At 37.1% G+C, this 25,960-nt stretch overlaps 1 protein-coding gene across 3 annotated transcripts; it reads left to right on the top strand.

Annotated features, from left to right (window-relative positions):
* Positions 1-515: 515 nt before the first annotated feature.
* ripk4 (receptor-interacting serine-threonine kinase 4) lies at positions 516-20,707 on the top strand. Of its 3 annotated transcripts, none has more exons than XM_077547444.1 (10): positions 516-612; positions 769-837; positions 1,852-2,296; positions 10,318-10,609; positions 12,710-12,858; positions 12,928-12,977; positions 14,203-14,361; positions 14,513-14,622; positions 17,149-17,392; positions 19,062-20,707. In XM_077547444.1, the coding sequence occupies exons 3-10, from the start codon at positions 2,115-2,117 to the stop codon at positions 20,258-20,260; spliced, it is 2,385 nt and encodes a 794-aa protein (XP_077403570.1). In that variant the 5' UTR covers positions 516-612; positions 769-837; positions 1,852-2,114; the 3' UTR covers positions 20,261-20,707. The 3 variants fall into 3 exon arrangements, with proteins under 3 accessions (XP_077403570.1, XP_077403571.1, XP_077403572.1); XM_077547445.1 differs by having other exon boundaries at positions 519-612; positions 769-871; XM_077547446.1 differs by lacking the exons at positions 516-612; positions 769-837 and having other exon boundaries at positions 1,725-2,296.
* The last annotated feature ends 5,253 nt before the right edge of the window (positions 20,708-25,960 follow it).

The following is a 25,960-nucleotide window of genomic DNA, read 5'->3' as shown; positions in this document are numbered from 1 at the left end:
CGTCGTCATATGTGAGTCCGTGATTCACGCTATAAGCGCTGAGAAAGCTTTTTTTCCCCTCTTTTTTTAAAAAATAAATATGAGCGCTGAGAAAACGGCAACGTAAAATGGCCGCCAAGGCACTTCCGGTAGATTCACTTTGTGACTGCGAAGCGGCATGACAGTCCATTCACTTGTCTGTGGTGTGTCTACGGAGTTAGTTAAATACAAAATATATTATTCCTATGTAAGTTCGTGGGTGTGTCTATTCTATTCTTATCCCAGAACGCATTGCGTCTTTCCCATTTGAACAAAAACTTTGAAACTATGTAAGCCATATTTAGCGAATTGTTTCCTACAGCACCTCCTTTTTGTAGTGTTTTTGAGACTGAAGACTCTGGAGTAGGACAACCCCCCCCCCCCCTCACCCCGACGACATAATGACGTAAGATGTTCTAATTTCAAGCTTTGTTATTCCTTTAGTGATCATTAATTCAAATTTTAACGATATATATTTTTTGCCAACTGGAGTGTGCAGTGTATACAGTATTGCTGTTTATTTTCTTCCGCTTGATGGCAGTAGCGAGCCGAGAAGACAACCTCACCGTCACTATGTACTAACTAGAACGTCAGGTAAGAAACTAATGATAACGAGAGTTTATTTTGATCTTTGTGCCTCGTTGTGCTTATAGACCAGTAAAGCTCTTTTCAAACAAATAATGAAAGACACAAGTGACAAGTGGATGAGCCTGATTTACAATTCATGATTTGTTTGTACCATCAAAGCAGATGTACACGGAGATATGGAAAATAGAACATCTTTTGTTCAAGAGATGTGATACTGCCGCCAAAGGAAGGGTGAGCTGTGAACACATTTACATGAACATGAAAGGTCAGACCCCACTCTACATTCTTTAGTAACAAATGTAAATCGAAGTGAAGTTTGGACGTATTTGGCAATGCTACAAAGTCAGCCTGACACAACAACAAAAATACTTTACAAGTATGCACTGTAAGGAGTTCGTTCATATCAATTTTACATAATATTGTCAATTTGTTATATTAATGTAATGTTTTTTTTTCCCCACGGGAAAAAACGATTAGAACATACCTACTGGATAACATCATACAGTACATCAGCATTTTCCACTCTGTGTGAGGTAACACTTCTTGAGACAATATGCAATAACTTTGACTATACAGTATATTACAGTACAAATGTACAGTCAACATTATTCTTAATTAGATCAATGTTATCATTATTATAGCTCTTATGCAAATATGACTGGATGGGGCTTATTACATTTGCTGCCACCTGTCAAAATGCTAATGTGTAGATTAGCTACTTTAAACTATTCTGTTTATTATCTTTATTATATTTTTTTCAGGTCTCGTTTGTTTTTGTATGTTAATATAACTTGTGTACGGCTGTCACTACTGTAACATCTGTCTTGGGGATATATACTGTTAATGCTATGTGGCTATTTTAAGTATTTGCAAAAATAATTACCATACATAATTTATAGTATGATAAAATAACACTAAATGATGCCTTAAATTCACATTTTATTGTAATTAATGTAAAAATAGAAAATCAAGTCATAGCAATCATAAATATGTCATTAGAAGAAGACATAATGGAATCAAAAAGAAAAAGGAGAGAATGTTGTTTTTAGCATATTATCTTTTATACATCACTAGCACATTTGACCAGAGGCAATAGTGACAAAGTAACTTGATTTTCACTGCTGCTGTGCATTCCCGCAAACCGGGTGACTGTTATCAGATGACCCGTTATTGTTCTGAAAAGTTTGAGAGATGACACATTCCTAGTTTCCTTGACTATAAATATACTCTCCATTTTCCCACCAGAAATATGAGAGCATATCTGGACCGTGGCTTCTCATGGGGTGAAATATTTGTGCACTGACGCTGCCAAAACAGGAAATGATGTCACAGCGTGAGTGCCGACCTCCTTTACACCTGAAGAGAGGGAGGGGCCAGGCTGGATTAGACCAGAAGAAAAACAAGGAAGTGCTCACAAGTAGTTCAGTTGGTGTGTGTGATCACTCCTACACTTGGCGCGGGGGGAGAAAAGAGGAGCTGATCCTTCCAGTTGGTTTGCCAGCACGGATATGGATGGTCCCGACTCACCGCATGGAGATATGGGACTGCTTAGGACCTTTGATTCGTCCGAGTTCTGCAGCTGGGAGAAAATTGGCTCAGGTGGATTTGGACAAGTATACAAAGTCCGGCATGTTCAGTGGAAAACATGGCTGGCTATCAAGTGCCCTCCTTGCCTTCATGTGGATGACAAGTAAGTCCCGCAAACACTGGAATCACGTCAAACTGTCTCAGTCCTGTAGTGGGCGGGACAAGTTTGAAAAATAATACAATTGGGATTTCCCCCCCACACACACACACACACACTCAATATTACGAATGAAATTTAATATGCGATTACTTTTTTTTTAAACATAACGTAAACATACTGTAAGTCATGAGTCAGAAAATGCAAACAAATCTGTGGCTTTATCATTTCAACTTTTCATGTTTCATAGGTAAACATGTGGACTACAATTCTTAAGCACGGAACTTATCTGGACATTATATGAATAAATAAATAAAATGCAATAAACACAAACAGTATATATATTTTTTTAAATGTAATCTTTGCGATTTGAAAATTTAATTAGACTACATTGTGATCCGATATCAATTCAAATTTTATTAATTGTGCAGCCCTGGTTTCTATTTAAACAAATTCTCACTTTCACATCAATGGGTTAACCTTTGCAGACAATGTCATGGCTATTTTTAGCAATGCAAGTTAGGGCTGTGCAATTAATCCAAATTCAATTGCAATTTCAATTATTACACTCCACAACTACAAAATTGGCATAATCATAAACAAAAATAAAAGATTATTTATACCAATTTTGAGTTGTTTAAATGTGTATATATATATGCACCTTTTTCTATTTTAAATGTAATCAATTGTATGGTCCAAAAGTAACTTGCATAATTATAGTGTTTCAAAAAAAATTGTTTGTGTTAATATTTGTTACATTTTTAAACATTTTCTTGTTTTGTACCAAAAAAACAAATTATTGACCTCATTATGATTTCAATTATTACCAAATTAATCCTGATTATTATTTTCTTCATAATCAAGCAGCCATAATGCAAATTGTGACTTTGGAAGTGCCTTTTGCATTTTTAGTATATTTAGTATTTTTAGTACTATGGCTTGAAAGTTTTCCACCCTGATCCCAATTGCGAGACCAACGCTTTAAAGAAATGCTAATCACCCCTAATTAACAATGATATAATCAGCCACCAATCTAAGGGCAGAGTTCTTTTTAAATAAATTTAAAAAAATGCAAAGGTGGACTCACCTTTTAGGTCCCCGCCCAAATTTACTCAACAATGTAGATAGCCTATGTTAACATAATGTGAATTGATTGTAAAATATCATTTCAATTGAACACATTACAGCAACCAGAGTGGCTCTTTATTCAGTCTAAACTAGTTTGCAGTCCAAAGAAAACCAGAATGATGTCAAATACAATCTACAATCCAAATGGGAATTGAAAAGAGACCGACGCTCATCCATAGTGTATAATACGCAAAATTCTATTTGAGGTCTGCAGATATAAAAATATTGTGAGTGATGTGAGTATAATAATAATAATAATAATAATAATAATAATAATAACTAGACAAAGTGCAATTTCTGCAGAAATTGCGTGTTGAATGCTAGGATTTGAATGCATGTGCTTATCAGGTAAATTGAAAGAAAAAAAGTACTAAAATGTGGTCCAAGTGGGGTTTGAATTGCCGTTGAGCTAACTTGACTTGTTTGAAATCATGGCTAATAGCGTTTTTTTGTGTGTTTGTTTTTTAAAGTGCCATCTGATGCTCAAAGCTAACATGCATTTAATCATTTAGGTGAAAATATAACCCATTCCATATTCGGTTTTCACTTAGTATTGAACCATGCATCGGCCATGGACATATTTGCAATGTGCAGTTCAACGTGGGATTCGAACCCACAACCTCCGGGTGACCGGACAATGTACTTTACAACTGCGCCACTCAACAGTGTTGGTAATGATGATTAGTTGTATGTATGGAAGTGGGCGCGGAAAGTCAGTCCCATTGAAAATGAATGGGGAAAAGTTTACGCTCCAGCATTCCCACAATAATAATGATAATAATAATAATAATAAATTGTATTTGTAATGCATTTTGCACTTCCAATGAAATCTCAAAGTGCTATTGGTATTAGCTCTATTAGCATGATCTACACTGGAGCTTCACACACATCAACACTTTGGCAACTGAGCCAACATTTACATGTCTTCTTTCAAAAAACAGTCGTACAATACATACGATCCAAGTGTTGATGCCGACAGCAACATCAAAGTTCAATCAGTCAACAGCTCACAGATAACTAAAGGGAAGTGACAATTTCAGTCTGCAGAGGAATGACACTCTTCCCCCAAACTTGTGGCGCAACTCAAAGCATGCGCTGAACCCGAAGCCGAGATGTTATCAACTGGGAACATCTCCAAAGTACATATTGGAGTCATTTCAAAGGCTGAAAGGCACCTTTTGTGTTTGCGAGTTGCCGGCTGCCGCTGTGTGGCACAGACAATAATAGAAGCTGTCAAACCAGTTGTACCGGGCATGGCTCTTAAAGTGTGGGGACATTGTTTGGTCCTGTTTGGATTAAGTGAAGGATTGGGCAACAAGTCAATGCCCACCTTCTCATTTACTCTTATATCTGCACAAAAGACTGACTTAAGTTACATATAGTAAAAAAACAAAACGTATCGGTTGTGATTTTTTTCTTTTCTTAATTTCAGTTTAGTTTTTCATCCAACATTATAAAATCGTACTACATTCCTATTAAAAACGTCCTGCTTGTGACTTTTCCCCTAGAGTCAATTTTTTTTCTTTCCTGCAAAGTAATGATTAATTGCTAAATTCATGTGTTGGCTTAATTTCCATGCTGCCTGTTTGTCTGACTTCCCTTTTGCTTATATACCTTGCAAAATACTGCAAAGTTCGAAATTTCTAGTCTCTGAGTAAAAATAGTCAATTGAATGCTAGATTCTCATCATATACAGTATCAAATGTTCTTCATGGAACTTTGTGTGAACTCAGGACTCTTTTATTGTACATAAACACATTTTATTAATATTTACTCCTTTTTTTTCCCATGTTTACTGCCAACTGTACCCTTTTACCATGGGACATCAGCTCCAAGTTGGATCTTTAAACAGTCAACAGTGCCTTGAGAACGTATTAGCCCCTCTTGAACTTTTTTGACCTTTTGCCACATTTCAGGCTTCACAAAGATATCAAATGTGATTTTTTTTTTTTATCATAAGAATCAACACCAAGTGACAATCGTGAAGTGGAACAAAATTTATATTTTTAACTTTTCATTATTATTATTATTATTTGTATTTTTTTTTTATTATTATTTCACAAATAACTGAAAAGTAGGGTGTGCAAATTATTCGCCCCCTTTTCTCTCAGTGCAGCCAACTGGCTCACAAAGTTTCATGAGGATTTTCTGTGAGTAGTTTATACAGTATATTTAAGCATGAGGTTTTCCTTATTTATTTATTTATTTTTATTTAAACTGTCTTTTCGGGAAATATGCCTAGAAATGAGTGGCCAGGCAAGCTTTATGACATAACCAGGATAGAGGAACACTTGGACACCTGTTGATTTATATTACTGTGGTCTGCCTGATTAATGGAGAAGTCAACCCCCTCCAAAGAATTCTTGACAATATTTTATATGTGACCTCACTAGTCTAAACAGGACATTTTGATGAATATTACATTTGCGGAATATGAGTTATGCAGCAAAATCCAGCTGTTTTTATCCATCTCAGGGGGCGGCCATTTTTGCTATTTGCTGTCGACTGAAGATGACATCACAGTTGCTCAGGCAATGACCAATCACAGCTCACCTGTTTTCTGAAGCTGAGCTGTGATGTGGTTGTTACCTGAGACCTCAGCAAATGTGATGTCATTTTTACTCAACAGCAAGTGACAAAATGGCCGCCCCCTGAGATGGACAAAAATGGCTGAATGTTGCATACATAACTCATATTTCACAAATGTAATCATCAGAATGTCATGTGTAGACTAGTGAGGTCACATATAACATATCTTTGTCAAGAAATGTTTAAGGTTGACGTCGTCTTTAAAATTTGGATTTTAGTCATAAAGTTTTATAATTAAGAATGTCTGCTGGTAGACACCTCCAGTTTACAAGTGAAATTAAACAGGGCAAGTTGTGTAAAATGACAATTGACTCTATGATTAATGACATTGTTGCCATCATGCTAAAAAAAAAAAAAAGGTACATGAGACAACAATGAAGTGCAGTAATTATCCTGGTATGTATGTACATGTTATGGTATGTTTGTCGCATTACACTCAGTATGCATCATCACAAAATGCCAGTCATGCTCATGATGCTGTTTCATTGGTAACTTGGTGCCAAGGGCTCCCTTGAATCCCACTGCAGAGGAAGGATAAGCTTCAGCTGACACACGTAGGAAATGACTTACGCAAAACAATCACTGTGACAATTATGAGACATAATTTATAAACAAATGTCACTATTTCGAGGGAGGAAAAAGTGTTTCTCAACCTGAACTCATTGATAGAGTGTGAAATTCTTACCTATAGGACATCCTGTTATATAAGATGCACATTGCATTGAAGGAAAGCTTCTTGCCTTTTACTGAAGGCAAAATTCATACTCAGTTACTTTTCCCACACATTCCACAAAGGCAAGAATTTATTTTATCTAAGCCCCATTAAGAGGTTGTATTTTTCAAACCGCTTTTGCTTGAAGATATGTACTCTGAGTGCATGATTGACCCGCACAGTTGCGTTCTAGTGATGTCAACGGGGCCAGTGGGCTGATAACGGCAGCTGGGCAAAGGTTGAGCAATGCAAAACAAGAGGGCTCACTCACCTGCAGCATTCCAGGCCCATCTGGAATGTCCTTCAAGGCCTTGCCAGAGCCACTGGACAGTGTAGGCATCGTTATTTATTATACGTAGACGTTTTGGTCTTTTAGGTTAAGCTTACACTGAAATAAAAAATGAAGTGATGAAAAAAGCCGTTTTTTTATCAAGAGCAGAAGGCGGCCATTTTGTTAATTGCTGTCGAGTGTGAAATGACATCACATTTGCTCAGGTCTCAGGTAACAACCAATCACAGCTCATCTGTTTTCTGAATCCGAGCTGTGATTGGGTGTTATCTGAGACCTGAGCGATTGTGCTGTCATTTTCACTAAACTGCAAGTGACAAAATGGCCGCCCCCTGAGATGGATAAAAATGGCTGGATTTTGCTTCATAACTCATATTCCACAAACGTAGTATTAATCAGAATGTCATGTTAAGACTATAGTGAGGTCACATATAACATATTATTGTCAAGAAATGTTTAAGGTTGACTTCCCCTTTAATATTTGCAGTCTTTTAAAATGATACTTGATAACTTTATCATTTTTCATGTACAATAATACCTTTAAAAAGCTCAGTTTACTGACCAAACCCAGAAAACAGGTGAGCCATGATTGGTCGTTACCCTTCTTCCTTAGACAGGTGATGTCATCTTCAGTCGACAGCAAGTGGAAAAAATATATTTTTTAAAGGTATTAATTGTACGTGAAAAATAACAAAGTTATCAAATTAATTCTGGACAAAATTGTAACTTTTCACTGCTGAAAATGGCCCATTGAGTCAAGTATCCCTTTAAGCATTCCCTATGACAATTTCACAAAGTTCTACCAAATACCAATAAGTGTGGCTTATATGAAAGTCACTAAATCATAAAATAAGACTGCAAAAATAATGCAAACAAATGTTTGGCTTTAACATTCAAATTTTTATGTTTAATAGAATAATTTATATGTAAACATGTTGACTGCACAAATTCTTTACAATATGTTCTATATGCCCCACTACTAGTCTAAACACGAACATTGAAAAATTTAAAGATTCTACACACTGTTACTTTAAACAGCAAAATCCACCTGTTTTTTTCCTTCTCAGGGGGCGGCCATTTTGCAAAAATGACATCACAGTTGCTCAGGTAACGACCACTCACGGCTCAATTTTTTTCCGAGTTTGGTCATGTGATATTCATAAACTGAGTCGTGATTGGTCATTACCTGAGCCCTGAGCAACTGTGATGTCATTTTTAGTCGGCAGCAATTAGCAAAATGGCTGCTCCCTGGATTGGATATGGATTAAAATGGGTAGATTTTGCTGCTTTATTCGTATTGCACAAACACAATATTAATCAGAATACCATGTTTAGACTAGTGGGGCTGCAGAGAACATATTATTTTAAAGATTAAAAAAAAAAAAAAACTTTACTTACCATTTAAGTGTTGAACATTTATAGACACTGTATACATAAACTAGACTAAGTGCAATTTCTGGAGAAATTGCGTGGGAATGCTGAAAGCTGAGATTTGAATGTATGTGGAATGCTTATGAAGTAAATTGAGAGATAAATTATGAAATTATGACCTCCTGGTTACTGGACAATGCACTTTACCAACTGTGCCACCGAGCAGTATCAGACAGGTGGTAATGATGATAAGTCCTATGTATGGAAGTGGGCGTGGAAAGTGGGACTTGGGAAAAAGTCTGTCCCATTGAAAATGAATGGGGAAAAGTTGATATTTAACGTTAAATTATGCGAATACTGTAAGTAATGTGGAATCAGACGATATATATACCCCGGGAGGCGTGAATTTTTTAAGAAAGTTGAAATTTGAACAGTGTGAATCGGAAGTATTATGTGGGAGTTGTTACACGTGAAAAAAGTGCAGAATAAAAATCACAATAACATACGCTGAAGCATTCCCACAATAAATAAAATACAGTATACATATTTGGAAATTGCATTCTACAACACTGTGTTGTTGATTTGATATTGAGTAACTGTTCAACCCTGCTTAATTCTAGAGCCATTATAAAAGTCTACAAGGTCATGGCTCCAAGGCTAATGGTAGTAAACATTAACCATGACCGTCCAGTCAGCATGACATGCAGGCTTCTGGAATTTGTGTAAGGCCAGGTCGGTGAGCAATGCCAAATGATTTGATGATTTAAAATATGTGACTAAAAGAGGATGGACATTAAAGGTTTAGTTTTAGATATGTTGACTTAAAGATCTTTTAAAAAAAAATACTTCCTAAGGTTGCCCATCTCTGCACAGTATGTGTATATTGATGTGAGGATGTATAATTACATTTTTTTTGGTCCAAACATGTACCCTTAAAATAGAAATCTGATGCTCACTGGGCTCTGACTCTGAACTATTGTAAAGATGATCTGTTAATAATGTACACATTTAAAAATATTCGATTGGCTTAGGCCAGGGGTCTGCAACCTGTGGCTCCCTGTTTATCGCTTAAAAAAAAAAGTAAATAAATAAATAGTAGAAATTATTATTATTATTTATTTACATTTTTATTTTTTAGATAAAATATTCTTTGAATTAATTCATGATTAAAAAAATTATTATTTTTTATAAATATTGAGAAATGTCAGTCCAAACTTTTCAGTTGTCAGAAAAAGAGACAAAAGGTAGATGATAGAAAAAAGAAAAGAAAAAAAGCCTAAAAATGTTCAAAAAGTAACCACATAATGTTTAAAAGGAAAAGCAGAAAATTCCCATAAAATGTCAGATAATTGAATAGAAAAGATAGAAAATAAAATGTTCAAAAAGTAATTATAATATGTCCAAAAACAAAAGAAGAAATCCTGAAAATTAACATAAAATTGCCAAAAATGTCAGATAATTGATAGCACAAAAGGTAGAAAAATGTCAACAAATAGCCATAAATTGTCCAAAAAGGAAGAAGAGGGGGAAAACAATTAACATCATGTCCATAAAATTGCCAACAATGTCAAAAATTTAACTGAAAGGCAGCAAAGTCTAAAAATGTATGAAAATTAAGTATGAAAAATTACACACAAAAACAGGCTACGAAAGGTATAAGAAAAGGAACTGAATGGTGCATATTTTTCTGTTCAAATATTCTGTGGCTCCAGACAGATTTCTTGTTATTTATTTGAACTAAAATGGCTCTTTTGACAGTAAAGGTTGCTGGTTTCGGCTTATGGATATATTTAAATTCTACTTAGGTTACATTTCAGACATTTTGGATATCAATAAAGCATCAGTGAAACGTTTCTTTACTGTATTTGTAGTCACTCAAACCAGTGAAACTTCTGTATAATGTGGTCTTTTTTTTCTTTTTCTTTTTCTTTTGCTCAGGGAGCGATCAGAGCTGCTGGAGGAGGCCAAGAAAATGGAAGCAGCCAAGTTCCGATACATCTTGCCTGTGTATGGGATCTGTGAGGATCCTCAGGGCCTGGTCATGGAGTACATGGAGACGGGCTCCCTGGAAACGCTCCTAGCGACCGAGCCGTTGCCCTGGGAGCTCCGCTTCCGTATCATCTACGAGACTGCTGTGGGGATGAACTTCTTACACTGCATGAACCCGCCACTGCTCCACCTGGACCTGAAGCCTGCCAACATCCTGCTGGATGCCCACTACCACGTCAAGGTATGTTTCTGTCTGTTTTCACTTTCACTGATGGAAAAATATTAGTCAGAACATGCACTTATTAGAGCAAGAATGAGCCAACAAACTTGATACTTCCATATGACAGTAAAGTGTGGTATGTTGGTTCACGTTGTGCAAAAACTTTTAGGATAAATAAACTTCTTCTGAGCACACGGTTGTTGTCCGCATATTAGTGGACATAATAATCTGGTGACGAAGATTCACTTTGCATCACTGCCCTTACTTAAAGCTCCTAAGGCTCGCGGCGACCGAGTTAGCCGAAACTAGCGGCATGGTGCTAACTCCAATTCATGCCCCTTTATCCATTTGCTTCTTGTATCATCACAGCATCGTGTTTGTTTCAGTCGGGTTGTTTTGGTGCCAAAAGCAGAGGTGGCAAATCCGGGACCAGAAAGTAAAAACCCAGCCACAGTTTGGCTTTAGCCCAAGGTGCTAGCTAGCTAGGGAGCTAGCATAATGATGCTGTAACAGTTTGGCTTTAGGCCCAGGCCCTGATGCTAGCTAGCTAGCTAGCTAGCATCAGGGGCTAAAGCCAAACTGCTTTGCAACCTCTGCTTTTTGTTTTGGTGCTAAAAGCAGAGGTGGCAATTCTGGGACCAGAAAGTATAAACCCAGCCACAATTTGGCTTTAGCCCAATGTGCTAGCTAGCTAGGGAGCTAGCATAATGATGCTGTAACAGTTTGGCTTTAGGCCCAGGTGCTATCGAGCTGGAGCTAGCTAGCTAGCTTGGGAGCTCGCTAGCTAGCTAGCTAAGGAGCTCGCTAGCTAGCACCTGGGGCTAAAGCCAAACTGTGGCAGGGTTTTTGCTTTCTGGACCTGGATTTGCCACCTCTGGCTTTTGTCTTTTGGTCTTGTCTTTTAAAGTCTTAAGTTAGTTAGTTTAAAGTTTTGAAAGTCTATTGGTCCAAATCAGAAAATGCCGTTTTTGACCATTTTTGGCAGCTGAAATTTTTCATCCATCCATCCATCCATTTTCTTGGCCGCTTTTCCTCACTAGGGTCGCGGGGGTGCTGGAGCCTATCCCAGCTGGCTTCGGGCAGTAGGCGGGGTACACCCTGAACTGGTTGCCAGCCAATCGCAGGGCACACAGAGACGAACAACCACACTCACATTCACACCTAGGGACAATTTGGAGTGTTCAATTAACCTGCCATGCATGTTTTTGGAATGTGGGAGGAAACCGGAGTACCCGGTGAAAACCCACGCAAGCACGGGGAGAACATGCAAACTCCACCCAGGAAGGCCGAAGCCCGGACTCGATCTCACGTCCTCTGCACTGGGAGGCGGACGTGCTAACCAGTCAGCCACCGTGCTGCCCTGAAATTTTTCAATAACTTATTATTTTACTACACATTATGGTGCTGTAACAAAGTACAATACATTTTGTGGTATCAATGTTTTAATGTATCTAGCTAGTATTTTCTGTTTGAATTAGAATCAATAAAAATAGCATTTAGTAGTAGTAGTACACATTCTCACTTTAATGAAAAAGAAAGAAGCCTGCAAAATATATATATTTTTTGCTGTTAGAGCAAAAAGAAGCGGTAAGGGAATGTCTAAATAAATCAATGAACTGCCTCTGGTAGTATCAAATGGATGATTAAAGAAAGTTATTTTTGTCAACAAGCACCCAGTAATTTGACCCTGCCTTAAAGCTGATTCAAAAAGCCACAATAGTATTGTTCATAAACCAGCATTCCACCAGTGCACTTCTTTGTCCTTCCTGTTCATCTCTTTGACAAAGACGGGCTTCACTCTTAACCAGACTTGTCTTTTTTACTATGAGCAGATCAACTGAAACGAATGCAGTAGGTGGGAACCATCCATTTAACTTTAATAGCTGCATGTAAACTCCTCTTCGAGGCTTGTCCCTACAGGATTCCTTTAGTTCCTGTATAAAGCTCCCTGTGAGTGTATCTGTGCATGTGTGTGTGACTGTGCGTGGGCGTGCTCAATCCACTATGAAGGGCCTCTGCTGCATGCCCGGACTTGCTGCCACACTCCGCATGGAAACTTAGTCACGTTGACCCTACGGGACGAGTAGTCAGGGTCTTGCTTATGTTGTCTCTCTGTCTCAGATATCAGATTTTGGCCTGGCTCGCTGGAACGGTCTGTCACGGGCCGACGACATCAGTAGGGACGGCTTTTGCGGCACCATCGCCTACCTGCCGCCTGAAAGCATCATTGAGAAAGACCGGGTGTCGGACACCAAACATGACATATACAGGTTGGAATTTTTTTAATATCTGTTTAGAGTTCTGTTAACAACAATGTAATGAGTCGTGTGTGTTTCCAGTTTTTCCATTGTTATCTGGGGCATCCTCACTCAGAAGAAACCCTATCAAGGTAAGACCAATGTAATATTTGAATTATATATATATATATATATATATATATATATATAAGTAGGGGTGTTAGAAAAAATCGATTCGGCAATATATTGCAATATTACAGCGCGCAATTCTCTAATCGATTCAATATGCAGCCAAATCTATTTTTAAACATCAATTTTTTTAAGGAAATATTCAACAAAACGTCTTACTTAGGGTTAGGATTCACACATTAAGCATAGAAGAATGTTATATTAATGGAACATTAAGCCTTAATATTTTATTTCAGTGCGGTTCAAACATGAAACAGACTGCAACCTGTTTGTTAAATGCAGCGGCTCAGTTATAAGCCTGAATTTTCAGATAAATTTAAAAAAATTCATACGAATCTTACAGTGCACATGTACAAGTTTACTGATTAGTATTTTCTAAATTTGAGTCAAAAATAAATAAATCGCAATAGTCAATTTATAGATTCATATCGGGATTAATTGGTATCGAATCGTGACCTATGAATCGTGATACGAATCGAATCGCCATATACTAGGCAATTCACACCCCTATATAATAAGTATTCTTAGAGCAAATCCAATTTGCAGACAATTCTCAAAGTTAGAATACAATCATAATGTTAAGGATAATAAAATTTGTGTGACAGCCCTAATTACTAAGGCTGAGTATCGATTCTGATGTCCTCAATCGATTCGGTTTCGATTCACAAGAGTTCAGTTTGATTCGATTCAATTCAATCCAATATCGCTTCATTATGAAACATCAATTGTTCTTAAATGTCAAGAACATGATTAAAAACTCCACAAATATTAGTAAGTACATTTTGCGGCGGCAGTAACTTGTCAAATGATTTTGTTTAGTAATGAAAATAACGTGTTTTAATCTCTTAAGTGTTACACGAACATTAACATCAGCAAGGGTGCGATGAAAATTCTAATAATTCAATAATTCAAAAATAAATCAGGTCTTTCATAAATGTAAAAATACTTTTAAATTCACGTGAAAGGTAAATTTCAAGAAAATAGTAAGATTAAAAAAATTGGCCTTTAAGAATCTATATATTTTTTTGAATTTATGGGAAATAGGAATCGGATCAGGCTTGAAAAGGAAAATCGATTCAATAGCGATTATTTTATTTTGTTGTTTTTTTAAACCCAGCCCTACTGATTACTTTGAAATGGAGCAACTGTTGAAGTTGTTTTTTGTGTCTTTTTTTTTTTTTCCCCAAGGAGAGAACAACATCTTGCAAATCATGGTGAAGGTGGTAAAAGGGGTGCGTCCGGATCTTGGGACAGTGCCGCGCAATCGCCCTACCGCATGTACCGGCTTCCTGAATCTAATGGAGCGCTGCTGGGCAACCAGTCCTGAGGCCAGACCCAGCTTCCAGGGTAAATTGTTATTCTCATCACTTCCTTATTTTTCCAGTTATACCTCAACGTGTTCTTGGAGAGTGCAACTCATATGTTTTAGCTACATTAGCATAACAATTATGTTCTCTGTTATTATTAAATGTTGACTCATGATTCCTGACTCTTCCAGACATCACATCCGAAGCTGAAGCTCTGTGCTGTAAACCTCAAGAGGAGCCCAAGACTCCCATCTTGCCAGAGTCAGAGCCTACTTCCTATGATGGCCTGTCCCTTCACCAGGTAGGTGTTGAGTCCTTGTTCTCAGGGAACATTAACAGTGCTACGAAGGAAGAGCAGAGGTGCCACCTCCAGAAACCCAGGTCCAGAAAGTGAAAACCCTGCCACAGTTTGGCTTTAGCCCCAGGTGGTTTCTTGTTTGTTTTGTTTTTGGTGCTAACTAGCTAGCTAGCTAGCATCAGGGGCTAAAGCCAAACAGTGGCAGGGATTTTACTTTCTGGACCTGGATTTGCCACCTCTGCTTTTAGCACCAAAACAAAAAGCAGAGGTTGCAAAGCATTTTGGCTTAAAAAATTGGCATTACAAAATAAATGTATTTTAAATGATTATTAATATAATTAACCCTTGAGTGACTTTGTTTATTTATTTATAAATATAAAAAAAGTAGTAAATTTTTGCAAAAATATGTCCTTGCAAAATTGACTTAGAATTTCTGAATACATTTAAAAAATATATATATATTTCATGGGTTAGCTAGCTAGTTAGCTGGTAAGAGTGAACAAGAGTGAACAGCAGGTAAACAAGCACGATGGGAGCTAGGTAGGGAGCTAGCTAGCTAGCATCAGGGGCTAAAGCCAAACAGTGGCAGGGATTTTACTTTCTGGACCTGGATTTGCCACCTCTGCTTTTAGCACCAAAACAAAAAGCAGAGGTTGCAAAACAGTTTGGCTTTAGCCCCAGGTGCTAGCTAGCGAGCTCCCTACCTAGCTCCCATCGTGCTTGTTTACCTGCTGTTCACTCTTGTTCACTCTTACCAGCTCACTAGCTAGCTAACCCATTAAATTATTATTTTTTTCCCAGAAATTCTAAGTCAATTTTGCAAGGACATATTTTTGCAAAAAATTACTACTTTTTTTAAAAAATAAATAAATAAACAAAGTCACTCAAGGGTTAATTATATTAATAATAATTTAAAATACATTTATTTTGTAATGCACAAAAAAATCTCAAAATGCTACAGATGAGGGTTCAAACTATTTATAGTAAATAGTAATACAGTTAAAACCATAAAATCTAACAGAGTAAAAAAAAAGGGTTGAGGAACAAACCCTCAACTTCAGGTTGGGAGGCAGCCTATTTACTTCCTGAGCCATTGCCGCTCCTACCGTGTGTTAGTATATCGCTCGCGTCAGCTGGAAATCTTCGTACCTCCTTTAGGATATTAGCAAACAGTAGGAGTGGCATAGCTCAGGTCTCCCAATCTGAAGGTTGTGAGTTTGTTCCTTACCCCTTGTGTAACTTTATCTATATATATATATATATATATATATATATCTTTGACTGCCAAAAAGGTTAAATAACGTTTAGTAAAATCCTATGGAGGAGTGCCAAAGACGTTAAAAGACGTTTGTTTCAAAACAGAGGTGAAACTAACCATTTTCTATTGTTGATTACTGAAAAACGGAATAAGGTAGAAACAAACTTTTTTTTCTGATGAAAGATGAGAGTCCAATCTTTCATTTGGTAGTATGTGTGTTTCCATAGTCCAAACACATAATTTTCTGTGGACCTTGAAAGATCAGTCAAAATGCTTAAATCGGCTGGCACCCACGGCATCCCTTTTCTGAAAATGTCTGGCAGTCAAAGAGTTAAAAAAAAATTTTTAAATAAACTAGTCAAATGTACTCCCCAACAATATTTCTCACATTTACTTCTCTAGTACACGGTAAAAATAATTTGAGTAAAATGTACTGTGAATATTTTATTCTTCCAAGTGTAAATTTTACTCTGTTTAGAGTGGGACCAAATAGACTCTGTTTCAAGTAAAATGTACGCTACTCTACAAAATGTATTGTGTACCAATAAGCAAGGTTAAGAATCACTGCTGTATATTATACATTCAAAAACATAACTGTGTGTACACTTTTGTCTATCAATATCATGTTGTTATGTTTTAGATTTGTACTTGTACATATATAAGTTGTATATCATTTTTATGTTTGGAAAGAAAAAAGAAAATTATTAAGTAAAGTCAGGAAAAAAAAGTTATTTCCCTATGTAGCCTATCATGATGCTTTTTCCCTCCATTTTTTATTCTTGGGTATGTTTTTCTGCAAAGGTGCTCTAGCCACTGTTATTATCATGGTGAGCTATTTTCTGAGTAAATGTTTGATGAAAACAATGACATGGCCAAAGAAGAATGTTGACTGATGGGATTGCTCAGCCTGTCTGCAGTGTCACATCCGCACTGTTGAATAAACACAAGTTGCAATGGCAACACACTTGGCAGCTATTACTGAATATTTATTTGTCTGTTTTGGTTGAAGATTTTGGATTTCAGTAGAGTCATGTTGGAATGGTTAACCATGAATTGAGCAAGGGATATTAACACAAAAAAAACATGCATTTTTTCCCCCCCATAACTTCCGTTTTCATACTCCCAAAAGTTAATTATATATTAATTTGATCTTTGCCCACCCTAGTTGATGATTTCATGGGGCAGTTAAGTCTATTTTCCAGGTCAACATTCTGATCATGCTTGAAGTTTTGTTTTATTAATTTTTTTTATCTGGTCTATTCTCTCCACAGGTAAAAACCAGTAAGCAACCAGTGCGTCCAGTCTCGGCCGTGCTGCCTGAAAAAGACTACACTTTGTCCGAGCTGTTGACCCAAGTGGATTCGGGGATCTCGAGGAGCTTTGACCGACTGAAGGAAGAAAGCTGCCACAGCAAAGAGAACACTTGCAAGAGGCTGTCTGGCATGTCCTCTGCCGATTCAGCCTTCTCGTCGCAAGACTCCATAACGCTCTCTTTTGAGAAGGAAAGCACCATTGGTAAGAGTTGACTAGTGAATAGCAGCTACTAGTGCTGTTGTTGTTGTTGTTGTTGTTAAGTCATTCAAACCCAAAATATAGTGATAAATGTTTTTTTTCATTGTTGATACCGAGATCGCTTATTAGTTGGTAAGGAGGCCGTTAACTCATATATGGAGCTGATATTCTTTTGCAGTAAAATAAAACATATTAGCATCAACATTTTAAAAATTAAGCACGTTTGCTCCCAAAAACGTATAAATACATACTATTTTAAATATGACCATTCTCCCAAAGATGTTTAATGTATTATTTTATGCTACAGCATACAGAAAGCTTTGATATAGCTTCTGAACTGAAGAGAACGATTGAAGAATGGTAGTTATTACAAAAAACGGCCAGCGGGTGGCAGCAGAGTATAAGAGATCAACCAGGGCCATGTTGCAACAAACTCTTTTTCCCAGTGTTTTTAACAGGTTTGTGAATAATGATGAAACTTAGCTATATTCTAATGATAATTGCTACAAAATGGAAAAAGATAGAAATATACTTTTTTTTCTGATGAAAGAAGAGACTCTTATCTTTCTTTTGGTAGGTTCCATGTTTTTATAGCAATAGAACACAATATTCTGTGGGCCTTGCAAAATAAGTCAAAATCCAGAAAACAGCCGGGAGCGAAGGGGGTTGCTTCAGTGAAAATGGCTGGGAGAGAATGAGTTAAAACAACTTTTCAAATGTTCAACATATTCATTTAATTTAAAATACAGCAAATAGACAGTTTTGTTTTAAAATTCTAATAAAAGAGTAAATATTTTTCTGTAGTAAATCGTTTTCCAAAATATTAACATAACTGAAACTTAACTGAACTTTTTCTTAAATTTTTACAAAATCTCTTATAAAGTTAAGTGAAATTTTAAAAATTTCCATGAAAGGAACCCAGTTTTAAATTTCTCTGAATCTCTGTGCTTGTGAACATAGCAAATTTTGGGTTTTCGTCAGTTCGTCAAATATTTCAAAAGATGTTAACAAACAGTGAAAATTTGTCAGAACATGTTCAAAATTTCTTTTGTCTGTGAACATCTTTGCAACCTTTTGCAACATTTTACAAACCCTGAAGAAAACACAAAATTCACTAAGTTCGCAAACATTCGCCGCCTAGAAAGATAACAGCTTTATTGGCCTTAAGATTTGTAAAAATGGCCGATGCCGATATTCCTGAAAATGCCAAATATTGACACCGATAATTCGTGTATCCCTAATAAATATTTTTTTTAATACTTTGTCCTTCGCTCCCAAAAACATAATTATACTTCTTCTTTTTTTTGCTAGAGCATACAGAAGGCTTGAAGAGGTCACTTAAAGCAATGCTAGTTATTATATTTAAAAAAAACGACCAGCAGGTGGCAGCAGAGTATAAGAGACTAACCAGGGCTATGTTGCAACAAGCTCTTTTTCCCAGTGTTTTCAATAATGATGAAACTTAGCTATATTCTAATGATAATTGCTGCAAAACAAAAACAGATAGAAATATACTTCTTTTTCCTGATGAAAGAAGAGACTCTAATCTGTCTTCTGGTAGTTTTTATAGCAATAGAACACAATATTCAGTGGGCCTTTCAAAATCCAGCCAAACAGCTTGGAGCGAAGGGGGTTGCTTCAGTAAAAATGACTTCTTCTTCCTCCTATGTAGATTCTGCTGAGGTCCACAAAAGGAAGTTATGCGACGCTATCAAAACAAAAGACATCGCAAAGTTGATGAAGATCCTTCAGCCGCAGGATGTTGACCTTCTCCTTGACGGAGGAGGAAGCCTCCTCCATTACGCCGTCACCTTGGACAACGAGGAAGCCATCAAGTTCCTTCTGCTGAACAACGCCAATCCCAACCTGGCCAATGCACGCGGCTCCACCCCCCTCCACATGGCCACCGAGAAGCACCTGAAGCCCCTGGCGGAACTTCTGCTGGGCCGGCGGAGCACCAACGTCAACGCCAAGGACGAGGACCAGTACACGGCTTTGCACTGGGCGGCCCAGAACGGCGACGAGGCCATGGCGCGCCTGCTGCTGGACCGGGGGTCGGCCATCAACGAGACGGACGGTCAGGGGCGCACGCCCGCTCACGTGGCCTGCCAGCACGGCCAGGAGAATGTGGTCCGTGTGCTGCTGAGTCGCGGCGCCGACGTCAGGGTTAAGGGCAAGGACGACTGGACGGCGCTGCACTTGGCTGCCTGGCAGGGTCACCTGGGGATCGTCAAACTGCTGGTCAAGCAGGCGGGCGCCGACGTCAACGGCCAGACGTTGGACGGCCGCACCGCACTGCATTTAGCCTCCCAGAGGGGGCAGTACAGAGTTGCCCGAATATTAATCGAACTAAAAGCAGACATTCATGTGAAAACGGTGGAGTTTCACACGCCTTTGCATGTCGCGGCACAAACCGGTCACACCAGCACGTCCCGCCTCCTCATCAAACACCACGCGGATATCCACGCTGAGAACAAACTAGGATTTACTCCTCTCCACTTGGCCTCCCAGCGAGGCCATCTCGCCACGGTCAAGATGTTAATAGAAGAAGGGGCCGATCCTCAAAAGGGTACCCGGGACCAACGCAGCCCCGCAGAGAGCGGACACTGTGCGTTTCTGAAAGAACTACTCCTTCACTGTCCAGACGAGGGCGCTCTGTCAAATGAGCTGGGCCCGTTGCGCCCGGCTGACCAGGCCGGGTATTTGCCGGAGGACCCCCAGGACTTAATTAGCCAAAGCTTGGCGCCGCCTGAGGCCGAGCAGCCACCGGAGGCCAAGTCGCTCCAGAGGAAAGTCGTCATTCTCAAACTGACGCAGAACAAAGACAAATCGCAGGCCAACAGCTCACAGTGTGCGCCAGCTTTGTGCTAACACCAGCAAAGACACTGCTGAAACTGTCAGAAAAGAAATAAATATATAAATATTTGGATGAATTGCTGATGCCCATCTGGTGCTTCACAGTTAAGACCATCAGTGGAATTGAATATGCTAAACGCCTGCTGTCTGCATTTGACCATGCTTAGAACAGCTTCCATGTAAATGTTTATTTATGACAACATTTAGAATTTTACTTTTGTACCCACTTTTTTTTTTTTTTTTTTTTTACTGCATAAGAACATTTGGTTATCTGATAAGGAAACAGATTTGTTTACCTTTTTGAGAATGTTGCACTGTACATACCTGTAAGTTGTATATAATGGCACACAAACCTTTCATTATTGTTTTAGAGCCATTATGAATTTTGAAAAAGTTTGACAATGTTCTGTGTTACATATCAGTGCTACATCAGGGATGCCATTAAAATAGCTTTAACCTGAATTTTTTTTAGCTTCTGTTTTTTTCCCCCTGTTTCAACTGAGACATACATTAATCTGGTATGGAGGGTCCTAAATTTACAATATGGACAATTTGAGTTTGCGCTGTACGTAAGCGTAATGCTGCCACACTAAGAAAGAAAAAATAAGAGCCATATTGCGTTTTGACATGATAATTTTCACGTTTTAAAAACGTAAAAACGTGATATGTTTCTTTTTTTTCATGGTGTGGCAGCAATACGCTTCCGTAGTGCAACACCCTAAGAACACGCAGCAAAAGAAGCCATGCTTACGTGTTGCCATAGTTAATGTCTCTATTTGATTTAAAAAAAATATATATATATATAACCAAGAAGGTTTTTTTTTACATGCAAATATTTATGGTAATTGTTATATAATAAAATACTAAAATATTAAATATTGTTAACAATATTAAATATTATCAAAACTATATCTAGAACCAAGAATATTTTTTTTACCTGCAAATATTTAAGGTAATTATGTTATATTGTAAAATATTTAAATTAATAATAAATATTAAATATTATTAAAAATATATCTATGACCAAGAAGTGTTTTTACATACAAATATTTATGTAATTATGTTATATTATTAAATATTATTAAAAATATATTTATGACCAAGAAGTTTTTTTTACATGCAAATATACATGCTAATTATGTTATATATATATATATATATAAAAAAGCAATATTAAAATATTAGATATTATTAATATTTAATATAAATTATTAAATATTATTTAAAAAATATTTGGCCAAGAAGTGTTTTTTTTTTGCATGCAAATATTCACGATCATTATGAGTTCACTAATGCGACGTTAGCATAGGTTATATACAAATTACCTGAAAATAAATATTCAACTCAACAAATGACCTAAATATAAGTCTAACTGTGTCTACAAAGTCATTTACCACTGTAAGTATGACAAGAAGCAAATTCTACAACATAGATATGAAGGTATGATATATATATATTTTTTTGGGCTGTGACTAGCATACAAAACTATCAGCAAATCACAGCGTGCGCCAGCTTTGTGCTAACACCAGCAAAGACATTGCTAAAACTGTCAGAAAAGAAATAAATAAATATATATATATATATATATATATATATATATATATATATATATATTTGGAAGAATTTTTATTTGTGACGTAAGCTCGGAATTGTCCGTGCAATATTGTTCCATCCTCCATCAACCGGTAAGTAGACCTAGTCAGAAAAACAAACACAAACCTTTATTTATGATTCATGAGCAAGCCAAAGTATCTTGTTTCACTTGTCTCAGATTTAGTTCTCACAACTGCTCTCAGCACCCGCATGTGTGAAACAATAATGGCCCTTGACATGCGGCCGAGCTGGCGTGTTGGCATCTGCACTCTCATCTGGAGTGAAATCACAGCGTTGTCTCCTCTCCAGACCCCACAGATCACGCTCAGGTTGGCAAGCGCCATGGGAACGGGCCCCGAGGAGGATCACATGATGCGCGCGCGTGATTAAGAAATGAGTGAGGGTGCTGACGTTTACCTGCAATTTCAGAGCGTGTCATCACGAAAAAACCTCGTCTCTTCCCAGACACCCTGCAGACTTGGCACTTGGAACCCGAGGCATGCTGCAGGGTGGTGCTTAATTGTCCTGTCTTTAGAGCTCGGGTTTGCAGAGGTGCTGAAGATGAGTGAGATGTGTCATTTGAAGCCGCTGCTAGCCGCTGCTAGCCGCTGCTAGCCGCTGCTAGCCGCTGCTAGCCGCTGCTAGCCGCTGCTAGCCGCTGCTAGCCGCTGCTAGCCGCTGCTAGCCGCTGCTAGCCGCTGCTTATTAGACCTAGCTCCATCCATATCCGCCAGGTCCTTATTTTTGTGTATTCAAAACGTAGGAAAACTTTGGCCATCGACATCCAGCGATTAGGCTACTATTCGTCGTTCATCATGCACCAATTCAGATTTATCGCCTGGAGCGATCGGCCCAAGAATGGACCAGCTGTTCGTTAGCGCTGTTAGCCGCTAGCGCTATTAGCCACCGTTAAACGCTTTTACTTTTGTTTGCGTACGCAATGGATAAGGGTTTATAACTTACAATAATATATGTGAATTTAAGAAAAGTGCATGTTCTGTTTATTTTTTGTTATTCATTTTTTTCTTAATTTGCTTTCTTTTCTATTTTAATGATATATTATTAAATATAATAACTTATTGTACATTATCATGATATAAGTTATAGGGGGTAGGACTAGATAAGTTCTTGTACTTCTTCCAACTCCCTTTGAACATGTAAATTCTTACTTTACTAATAACTCTTTTCCTTTTTAACTTTTATTTTCTTTCATTCACTTTTATTGTATACTTTGTATTGCATTTATATGTTCGCCAAACCAAACTTGTGCCGTACAATACAAAGTCTTTAAAAATAATAATTTTTTTGTGCCCTTAAAAGGCGATTGAACGTTATTCCTGGACGAGTTTATATTGTTTACGTCGGTCGAAATAGTTGTTAAGCCGTGAAACGCTGCCACGAAAAAATTCCAAATAAAAGTGCTCCAAGGCATTGGCCTCCATATATTATTTGGTAAGGTAAGGTTTATTTTTAAGTTGGCCCTCTCATTGCGTTGTGTGTTGACAGATAGGCCTACTTTGTCAAATACGATGGAGGACCAAAACTGCCAAAATTAAAATAAATAAATAAATGAATGTATGTATCTATGAAATAATTAAATAAAAGTGAAAATAAAACCGATTATAAAAAAAAGCTATAATTCAAAAATTAAACACAAATAAATAAAAATGAATGGAAATAAAGACGCTTAGGATCTCCCCCTCATTTGAATAACATTTCATCACGTATTTCATGTGACAGCGTCTGCAGCCTGAAATAAATATGAGAGCAGAGCGTTTTTATTGATTGATTCACATTTCATTCTATTTATTTATATATTTATTTTGTGTTTATTTCCACATTTATTTTTATTTTTATGAATCTCGCATTTATTTTACTTTATTTATATATATATACTGTAGTTTTTATTTATATTTATTTTTTGTGTTAAATTTTTACATTTTATTTTTGAATTATATTTTTATATTCGTTTTTATTACCACTTTTATTCATTTATGTATTTATTTATTAATGCATTTATTTATTTAAAGTTTTCCCCATAATGTAAACTGTTTACTTCACTGTAAAATCGGGAGCTGCCTTAGCGGGAGAAATGACTGGAAACTACGCGGGTTGACATTCCCTGCGAATCGGGAGAGTAGACACGGTTGTGGGTACTCCAACACAATACGTGTGATACATACGTATGTTTCGTGTAAATGTGAGGACAAATAATAAACGACATGGATAGATCTGGAGTAACAGATGGTTTGTTATGTTGCGTGAGGGAATATTGCTTGGAGGTTATATTCTAATTATTGATGAATCATCTTTTTTTTTTCTTCTTCTGCTTCCCTGCCTTCCCACTCAAAATTTTGGATGCTTCTCCTCAGTCAATGATGAGTGTCAGTACCCTTAAAGCAACACTAAGGAACTTTCAGTTCATGTTGATTATGGCGGCGCTATATGGACAAAAGCGGTAATGTATCATGATCATTCAAATCAGTCGCTATTAATAATTATTGTTGTTGTTTTTCTCCTCAAAAAAGGCACCTGGAGAAAATAGTCTGAAGTTAGGTCCTTTTATTTTAACATATAATATATAACTTTTAATAAGAGGTCAATATAACTATGAAAAAGTCAAATAAACAGGTCAATATAAAGTATAAATTACCGCCTTTTTAAACAGAATGTGCTTAGTAGTGCTGGACAATATGGTGGAAAAATGTATCACAGTATAAGTATTTCAAATGAGTTGATATTGATAATTATCAACTTTTTACCTATTATTTTACCTAAGAAAAACAATTAAATTGATTAAAGTGGAAGACGCTACTAGTACTACAAAGCAGGATCGTAGTAACACATTAACCTTCATTCAATGTTCATACGTTGTAAGTGTAGCATATCAAAAAAGCTCACAAACTAAAACGTTCATGCATGCATTACAGCTGAACAACTGACTTTATCTTTTTGCCATAGTCCACTAATGTTTCACTCTCATGATTGTGACTTGAGTGCGATGGTAACCCATTACCAAAAACAAGTATATTTACGTATGCTTGAATTATACTAGGAGTATAATATTAGGAGAGTATACTTCCAGTTTACTTTTCTTGTACTTGTTGGAAGTATACTTCACCAAGTAAATGTTATGTGTACTTGTAAGTATACTGAAACATATACTAAAAGTTTACATACTGTAGTATATACTTAGAAGGCACTCGCTGTAACGGACTAAATTAATAGGTTCAATTTATTTATAAAGCCCTTACACTATGTGACTGGATAGCCTAGAGGTCAAAGTCACTACCTTAACCTTTGATGCCAGAGGTTGCCAGTTTGATCCCTGTTAATTAATTACTGAGGTTTTTGCTGTAAACTAAACCGTAGACATAACTATACCACAAAGTATGCCTTGTTTCAAGTATATTTAAGTATACAGAATAGTGTACTTAAATATACTATAAAAATGTTTAGTACTGTTATCATAGCCTGTTTTTATTGTTTTCAGTTTTTTTTTCTCCACTTCTCCGCTTTCAGATACGTTGCGTGGATACGTTGCTTTGCAAGACTTGCGTCATCTCCTGTCTCATGCGTCACTCTCCTCTATGACACAGCGCTTCCCCTTCCTCCACACATGAAAATCTGTGGACATTTTCTAATGTAATGTATGTGGTATCCACGTAAACCGCTTCTCTGCTTTCAGAAGCCGTTGGAATTACATTGTTAGCGCTAGCGGTTCAGGAATTACGATGATTTGAAAAACAAGTGTAGTTTGGATTTGGAGGGTTAATATACTTTATAATACACTTGAATATACTTTTAAGTGTACTAAAGTGGGCACATTTAGTCCCAATGAGTTTACTTGATATTATGTATTTAAAGTCTACTACTTTTTGGTAAGGGAAGGGTTAAGCTGGCTAACAAAGTTAACACGTCAAAGAGAGGGAAACCCTTTACTACTACACCACATTTCCATTCAGAGGTGTTTAACAGGGACAATGTAGTTTTAATGCAAGAGTTGTACTGAGTCTACAGGTCATTTATTCGAACAAAGCAAAGCAACACTTGACATTGTTAGCTAATGCTAATCTGTGCTAACATTGCAGCTCTGACTGTGACAGTCAGACAGCTTAGTCT

Source organism: Vanacampus margaritifer, chromosome 16, assembly GCF_051991255.1.
Source record: "Vanacampus margaritifer isolate UIUO_Vmar chromosome 16, RoL_Vmar_1.0, whole genome shotgun sequence".
Taxonomy (NCBI): Eukaryota; Metazoa; Chordata; class Actinopteri; order Syngnathiformes; family Syngnathidae; genus Vanacampus; species Vanacampus margaritifer.
Note: the sequence above shows the minus strand (reverse complement) of the source record. Positions and strands in the feature narration are given on the sequence as shown.

Coding starts and splice junctions, on each gene's coding strand:
- ripk4 (XM_077547444.1), top strand. CDS start 2,115: ATGGATGGTCCCGACTCACCGCATGGAGATATGGGACTGCTTAGGACC. Junction 10,610..12,709: donor ATGCCCACTACCACGTCAAG/GTATGTTTCTGT, acceptor TCTCTGTCTCAG/ATATCAGATTTTGGCCTGGC. Junction 12,978..14,202: donor TCAGAAGAAACCCTATCAAG/GTAAGACCAATG, acceptor TTTTTCCCCAAG/GAGAGAACAACATCTTGCAA.